This window comes from Capsicum annuum, chromosome 12 (genome assembly GCF_002878395.1).
Source record: "Capsicum annuum cultivar UCD-10X-F1 chromosome 12, UCD10Xv1.1, whole genome shotgun sequence".
Lineage (NCBI taxonomy): Eukaryota > Viridiplantae > Streptophyta > Magnoliopsida > Solanales > Solanaceae > Capsicum > Capsicum annuum.
Genome location: NC_061122.1, coordinates 6670403 through 6679007, shown reverse-complemented (window position 1 = coordinate 6679007; position 8605 = coordinate 6670403). Strand labels below are relative to the sequence as shown.

General features: G+C 33.9%; 1 protein-coding gene across 1 annotated transcript; it reads left to right on the top strand.

Annotated features, from left to right (window-relative positions):
* The first annotated feature begins 4061 nt into the window (after positions 1-4061).
* LOC107849783 (disease resistance protein RPM1-like) lies at positions 4062-6767 on the top strand. The gene has a single exon (XM_016694339.2). It carries the CDS (start codon positions 4062-4064, stop codon positions 6765-6767), a length of 2706 nt encoding a protein of 901 aa, XP_016549825.2.
* Positions 6768-8605: the final 1838 nt, after the last annotated feature.

Genomic DNA, 8605 nt, shown 5'->3' with positions numbered 1-8605 from the left:
AACGGAAAGAGTATGTTTGAACTTTATCAACCTGGCATATTCAAATCCCTGAAACCAAAAAGAGAAAACAACATAAAGAAAATGACAATAACGTGACGGGATGATTGCGATTTCATTACTTTTAATAAATGATTAAGGATAATCATAATCTAACCGGTAAAGTTAATGTTATGTGATTATGTGGTAATGAATTTAATCTATGATAAAATTGCATATAACAAATAATTATGATATGAATTTTCCTTGGACTACCGCATAACAAGAGCTTAGTCATCTTTAGGTTTTTACTTAATTAGTTTATATGGAGTACTTAACAAATTGTCTTAATCAATTTGATTTTTTTCTCTTCATAATGGACTCAAATTGGACCACAAATACATTGACCTTCACCATTTAGTCTACCAAGGCCAAAGGGAAGGAAGAGATTTGAAATTCAGAAAATGACTAATATGATAGCTTGAATAAAATTTCTTCATTTTTAATTAAGAAAAAAAATAAAAATTAAACAATAAAAAACAAAAATGATCCTTTTTTTTTAATTATGTAATTTTTTCTTTTTTATATTTTATGTAATACGCGAAACTAATTAATCAGAACTTAATATGAGACACTCATACCCCAACCCCAAACCCCCTTTTTTTAAGACAAATGATGAGGTAGTTGTCAGCCATATAAAGTGCACAAAAGTTGGTAAGATAAGAGTAACCATATCCTTGGAATTTCTTCCCTCCTTTGTCACCATTGGAATATTCTCTCCTTTTCAAATTTATTTTACATTTTTTTTAGAAACATTTTATGTTTGATTGATTAAGATATTTTTTCTAAAAATATAAATAAATAAATTATAGTAAATAAGGAAAATAATGTTGCCCCATACACTATCTTTTTATCTTTAAAATATTACTTATTAGATTATTCTTCTGATTTCTGATATGTCGCATTGTAAGACGATAAAATAATATAATCTATTCAAATATTATGGAGTATTTATTACTCCTTTCGTGGAATTATTTACTTGTTGCTATTTTTTAAATTTTATTTTTATTTTTACTTGTCATTGTTAACAAATCAAAAAAAGTCAAATTTTTTTTTATGTTTTACCCTTATTAATTACTTATTCTCTAAATTATTTTTCAATACAATTACTAAATATCAATTAATAAAAGTAATATGGTGAAGTCACTATACCAATCATTATTTTTTTAATAATATGCCTTATCAAAAAGTGACAAGCAAAAGAAAACAGAGAAGATAAATTAATATATATATATACATATATATAATATAGGGAAAAGAATCAAATATACCCCTCTATTTTCATTAATTGGCTAACTTTGTTCTTTGTTGTATTATAGGGTTATTTATACCCTCATTGTTAACAAACTTGTCAAATATACCCTTCAACTTAACACTTTTCACATTAATACCAAAATTGTCCCTTTAAAATTGAAATCACCCATTACAAATGGATAGAGCTAAGTTGTAATGCATATGTTTGGTGCTATGTGGTGAATCGTTTAACGAATAAACATTCATATTTTCGCACAAAATCAATAAACACCTAGACGCTGATAATGTGATGCATATTGTGGATCCCAATATTTCAGTCCGCTTAGTGCATAAAATTCTCAACCCAATACTAAAAAAAGATTTAGATTGAAGATTTTCAATATAATTAAGATGTATAATTTTTTTTAAATAGACTAAAAAGAAAGTGCTATATAAAAAGAAATATAGAACTTTTGTTATTTTGTAGCGCGCTATGACACTCAAATCAGAATCTGAAAAATATAATACATATGACTATTTTATTATATATTTTGAAGAATCAAAATTTTAATTATATTACTGCAGCCATATTGTTGGTTTTGGAGGAAGTAGTTTGCAACATATCACCAAAACCTCCTTCTCTAACATACTGAATATACTTCGAGAATTCAGGACTAGCAGTTTCCTTCTTCTTCCTCTTCGTTTCAAATAAACTGAATATTGGATGAATTTTGCTCGCTTTCTTCACTTCCTTTAGTTGAGTATTCTCCTGGAAATTGTCCTCGATCAGATGTTACCTTCTTTGAATAAGAACTTATAAAGAAGTTAGCAGCATTCATATTTTCGCAAAAATATGAATGTTTATTCGTCAAACGATTCACTAAATAGCACCAAATATATCCATTACAACTTAACTCTATCCATTTGTAATGGATGATTTCAATTTTAAAGGGGCAGTTTTGGTATTAATGTGAAAAGTGTTAAGTTGAAGGGTACACTTGACAAGTTTGTTAACAATGAGGGTATAAATAATCCCATAATATAACAAAGGATAAAGTTAGCCAATGAATGAAAGTAGAAGGGTATATTTGACCCTTTTCCCTGTAATATAATACAATATAGTATATTATGAAATGATATATAACACCTATCCAAACAAGCAGTAAAGGATCTGAAGATTAGACAATGACTAACAAGAAGAGATAAAAGCCAAATATGCAATTATCATAAACAACTGGCATGATAAGCTGGTAATAAATCATTAAATTGACAATAAACTTCCAACAAATTATAGGAACCAAATGTCAAAAGGATACTACACCATTAATGTATCCTAGTCTTTGTTGAAGCATTTTGATGTTTGTCACACGCATGCATGTACATCTATTTTGAGAATAAAGGTTAGGGATGGCAATGCGGCGGTGCGGTACGGTGCGGGGGCGTGTTAAATTGAGTTTTTTTTAAATGGTGCGGTGCGGGTTATGGGTATATGCGGGTTTAAATTAAAAAAGCTAAAAATTAGTATCGTTCTCGTGAATATACCTAAAATTATATGTATTCTTTACTTAAAAATTAATGATACTTAAAACGACATATATAACACTACAAATAAATAATTTTATAGTAGCTTTTTTAACGTCTCTAATCATTTTAGTAAAAATATGATATTTGATCATTACTTGTACACGTTATACTTTTTGATAATTTTTTAGTGAATTATTTCCTAGTTTGAAAATATTATGATTTTCAATGGAGTTACGATATTTTCAAAAAGAAAAGGAAAAACTAAAAATAGGGGGCGGAGCGGTGCGGTTATGCGCGAGTATGAATGTGAGGCGGGTTTATGCGGGTTTAAAGGTGATGCGGTGCGATGGGGTTTTAAAACTTGTGGGTTAAGAAAAAACTCACACCGCACCATTGCCATCCCTAATAAAGGTGTGTTTGATTCGAGAGGAAATACTTTTCTTAAAAAATATTTTTTCAGTTTAATTTTTGATGCATAATAAGTAAGTAAAAGATATTATTTCACGAGTAAAGGTGGAGGAGTATGGGGTTTTGAAGATGGAGATTAGTAAAATAAACCTCTAGTTATAACTTACTTAAGGAATGTGTCAGAGAGTGGTGGAGCCAGCTCATAGTGAGGGGTCCGAACCCCTCGGCGGAAAATTATGCTATGCATGGAGGCTTAAAATTATTTTTTATATATATATAGTTGACATCGAATCCCTTTGACTAATTTTTTTGTTCACATTTTTCGATTTTGAACCGCCTTAATTAAGGTGTTAGCTCCGCCACTAATATCAGTCAAGTCAACAACATTCAAGTAATATGAAACGAACGGCACAAAATGTCAATCCCATAAAGATTGATTCAATACTCTCACTCATATTGAGCCAAATTTATTAACAAAAGAAGCATAGAAAATAAATTCTGGTGTAAACATTCAAGAAGACTAACTATACTTTTAGGCAGCCTGTAGTCAACCAAATCAACTGTCAAATTGCTGGCCACGTTAAATAGGTTCAAAGTCAACTTATAGCACATGAATATAAAAAGGAGAAAATAATCCAAAGTCCCACCAGTAACACTATATTTTAGTAGTAACTTGTAGTAAAATACTCATTTGTTAAGCTTGCAAATTGCAATAATCATTTGCAAAAACGAGCTAACCAAAGACTACTTCAAAGTTTAATCAGCATAAATTGATCACCAAATAGTCCATTAATTATACCATCATCTTGCATACATTTACTAAAGAAACTAGTAATAATACATACTTCTAGTGCAAAAAAATGGCAGAATGTGCTGTTAATTTTCTGGTGCATAAACTTTCAGCTTTTCTCCATGGTGGATTGAAGTTTCTTGAAAATTTTCGAGAAGAATTAGTGTATATCAAGGAAGCGTTTGTGAAGATGAAGGCGTTCTCGAGAGCAGCAGATGAAAAAGAAGAAGATGATGTTGAATTGCAACTATGGATCAAGCAAGTACAAGATCTTGCACATGATGTCCAAGACATTCTTGAAAAACATGTTGTCACATGCAGCAATTTTCAAGAAAAGGGATCATGGTCATGGAGAAAACACCATCATTCTTTGATGTCTGAGAAGATGGTTGAAGCTCAAAATGATAACCTTTCAATGTTGTTGGAAGGTGTTAAGGCGCGAATCATCGTTATTTCTGAAGGACATAAAACATTTGTTCAGAAATATGGTGTTGTAAAAAGTGGTGAAAGTAGCAATGAAGAAGTCCCACTTGATGATGATGCAGATCTTGTAGGCATTGAAAATCGTAAATCAGTGCTTCTTGACTGGTTACTTTCTGATGATCCACGATGGAAATTATGCTGTGTAGTTGGAACTCGAGGTATAGGGAAAACCACCTTTGTCAAGAAAGTGTGTGATGATGCTTCAGTGAAGAAGCATTTCAATTCTGTTGTGTGGATTGATGTGTCAAGGTTTACTAATGTTAAGGAGCTATTGATGAGCATGGTTACTCCAGACAATGAACAATCCCGACGAGCAATTGATGCAATGGATGCTAACATGTTGGCTGAGTTCATTCAACAAGTCCTTGAGTCATCAAGGTACTTTGTTGTCCTTGATGATGTCCCTGATATTGGCACATGGAGGACAGTCAAAGGCGCATTTCCGATTGGAAACTGTGGAAGCAGGGTCATCATCGTATCGCGTTTTGCTGATACATGCCATAAAATTTGTGCAGGAACTGGTGATCATAGTCATTTCTATGATATGAAGCCTTTGTCTGAAGAAGAATCTTGGATTCTTTTCTGCACAAAGGCATTCTCAGGCAGCCTACACTGTCCTCCATCTTTGGTGCAAATCTCCAAAGGCATTATACAAAAGTGCAACGGTTTGCCAATGGCGATTTTGGTGATTGCTGGTGCACTGGCTACTAAAGGGAACAGAGTTGATGCATGGGAGATGTTTTATGTCAGCCTTGTTGACAAGCTGCAAGGTAGTTATAGCGAAGACGAGCACATGAAAAGGCTACTCAATCTATGCTATCAAGACTTGCCTTTCTATCTCAAGTCTTGTTTCTCTTATCTGAGCATAATTCCAAAATATTATGTCATCGATAAGATGAGACTGATTCGACTGTTGGCAGCGGCAGGACTTGTCTCTGAAAGAGAAGAAAAATCAATTGCACAAGTAGCTGACAGCTACCTCAATGAACTTGCAAACAGAAGCTTGATTCAAGTTGCTGAAAGATACTTTGATGGAAGATTAGACTCATTCACCATCCACAACTTGTGGTACGAATTCATTCTTTCTAAATCGGTAGAAAGGGTCGCTGCAACTGCAGCAAAAGGTGAAGAAACTACAAGAAGGACTCACAAAATCAGACATCTTGTAATCCATGATCAATTGGCTGGTGATATACAAGACATTGATCAGTTTAAGCACATTCACACGCTAATAGCACTCGAGTCATCGGATTCTGTCTCTAATTCTTTCTTGTCGAAGCTGTTATCCGGCAGTTTTAAGCTGCTCAAGTCGTTAGACTTGATGGGAGCCCCATTGGTGAAAATCCCAGAAGAAGTCTTTGAATTGTTCCATCTCAAGTTTCTAAACTTGAGGAGGACTAAGATAAAACATCTGCCAGGATCCATAGGGAAGCTTGAGAGCCTTGAGTTCTTGGACCTAAGGGACACACTGGTAGAAAAATTACCTGTTGAGATAGTAAACCTTCAACAAATTCGTCATCTCTTCATTTATCGTCGAGGTCCTGGTTTTTTTCATGGTGTCAAAGCTCCTGAGAAGATAGGGACCCTTGTGTCCTTAGAAGGGGTTAAGCTTGTCAATGCCACTACAAGCACAGTGATTGAATTGGGAAAGTTAACAAGATTGCGAATGTTAGACATCGCGAAGCTGAGAAGAAAACATGGAAGGGAGCTTTGCTCTTCCATCGACAAGTTGATAAATCTTACACAACTATCTATCTCATCTTATGGGGTGGGTGACATTATTGATTTGCATTATCCCCTTTCTTCTACACACTCATCCCTTCGAACATTAGTCTTTGAAGGGCGTCTAGAGAGGTTTCCACAATGGATAACCTCGCTTCAAGCATTATCTACAGTGGTTTTAAAATGGAGCAAGCTAATAGACAATGCACTAGACACTCTTCAAGATTTGCCCAACCTTGTGAAACTCGTGCTAGAGCTGGCCTATGAAGGCGAAGAACTGACATTCACGGCAGGTGGATTCAAGAAACTGAAGGAACTATGCGTCTGGCACTCCACAAAACTGAAGCATATGAAAGTAGAAGAGGGTGCAATGCCTTTTCTTGAAGAGCTTCAAGTGCGCAACTGCAGATTAATGGAGGAGTTGCCCTTCGGGATTGAGCATTTGAGCAAGCTTCGGTATCTTTTACTTGAAGAAATTTCTGAAAAGTTGTTAGTAACAGTGCAGCTTAAGAGCAGTCAAGATTACTGGAAAATTGCTCATGTTCCCACAGTTCATGCAGAAGGCTTGTAGAAAAATAGGATGAAGCAACAGAAGAGAAACAAAATCTCATTGATCAAGTACCATATTTTCTTTGATAATACAGATAAATTTTCTAAGATTACGTATTTACCATGTAATAATCTGAGTTCACCACTTTCTCTTTAAGATTTGAAGAATTCAAAAGTGATATCACTCTTGCTATTCAGAAGTCTGTATAATTTCATTCGACTATTGCAAAGACAAATGAACCAAAGATAAAGCAAATAATCAGATTTTAACAGTCCAAGAAGCTAAATCATATTATAGACACATCTAGGGGTGAAACCACGCGTGACATGTAGGACGCGTGCATGTCATATGATTTTCCACGTAGAACGTGTGTGTCTACTCGTTCAACTTTATGATAGTTTAAGTGTCTACTTGCGCACATCAAAGCTGGAACACCTATGAAAATTCCATTTTGAGGCCATTCATATTCAATGGACCTCTCTTACCTTACATGTTAAAGATGGATACTGATAACAACATATCCAACGTAATCTTAAAAGTGGGTTTTGGAGAGGATATTATGTAGGTAGACCTTATTTTCACTGGCGAATTTATAGCTAAAATATGGGTCACATGAACCCATGGCCTCTTCGTAAGACTAGGTATTTTATGTATATATTTTCTAAAGTTAGTACTCCTTATGTCCCGATTCATGTGGTACGCTCTTCTTTTAGTCCGTCAAAACAGAATGCATCTTTCTATAATCGGAAACATTTTAACGTCAAAATTCCTTCTTATCCTTAATGAAATGATCTATAGCCGCGTAAATGGTAAAAGAGTGTTGAAGACCACAAATTTCAGTCTTCATTTCCTTCTTAAAATTTGCCAAGTCAAATGTTGCTACATATATTGGGACTTAAGGGAGTATAATATTATTTGCTGACACTCATGCTACAAGAAAGCAAAATAGTACACTTGGTTAGATCTTGAATTATCTAAAGGAGTAGCTACTTAATATTTTTTTCCTTATTCTGTTTCTGGTGGACTCTCGGCTCGGATAATGACCATTGTTACACTGAAAAATGTTTAGTTGCTATTCTCATAGATATTTTGATTGAATTGGCGAACAAAGAAAAAAGGGCAGTGTTTTCATACGGAAAAATTAGGAAGCTCTCGAGTACTTAAGTGAGAATCTATTTACTATCATGCATTTGTTCAGTAAGCTAGTTCAATGGAAAATGTGGGAAATCATGTTTTATAACACAAATTTCTCATTGATTTGCGATGGATAAAACCGTTATTTCTAATAGTTGACCAATTTAATGTACTACGAAATACCGAACTACACCGATTTAATTTGATACGATACCGGTATAGTATTAACAATCTGTGATTCTAGATAGCCAGTAGTCAACCAAATCAACTGCCTAATTGCCAGCCACGTTTAGTATATACAAAAGTCAGCTCCCATCAGAAAGAATAAATATTCTCCCAATTTGTAGTAGTATACTAGTAATAACTGGTAAAATGTTTGATTTCTTAAGCTTGCAAATTGCAATAAACATTTGCAAAACGCATTTATAATCCATATAAAGAAGTTTGATCTATATAAATTGATCACCAAGTCCATTAATTATACTATCATATCGACTGTTACTTTTCTGGTACATCAACTTTCAGCTTTGCTCCATGGTGGGCAAAAGTTTCTTGAAGGAGTTCAACAAGAAATTGTTCAAATCAGTAGGGGTGGGCATGGTGTGTGGTATATAACGAATACCATACCGAAACCGAAATTTTTTATACCGCGGTATGGATGTTATGATATTTGGTAGGAGTTTTAAATTATTATGGTATTTGATACGGTATTTGGTATTTATGCA

Coding starts and splice junctions, on each gene's coding strand:
- LOC107849783 (XM_016694339.2), top strand. CDS start 4,062: ATGGCAGAATGTGCTGTTAATTTTCTGGTGCATAAACTTTCAGCTTTT.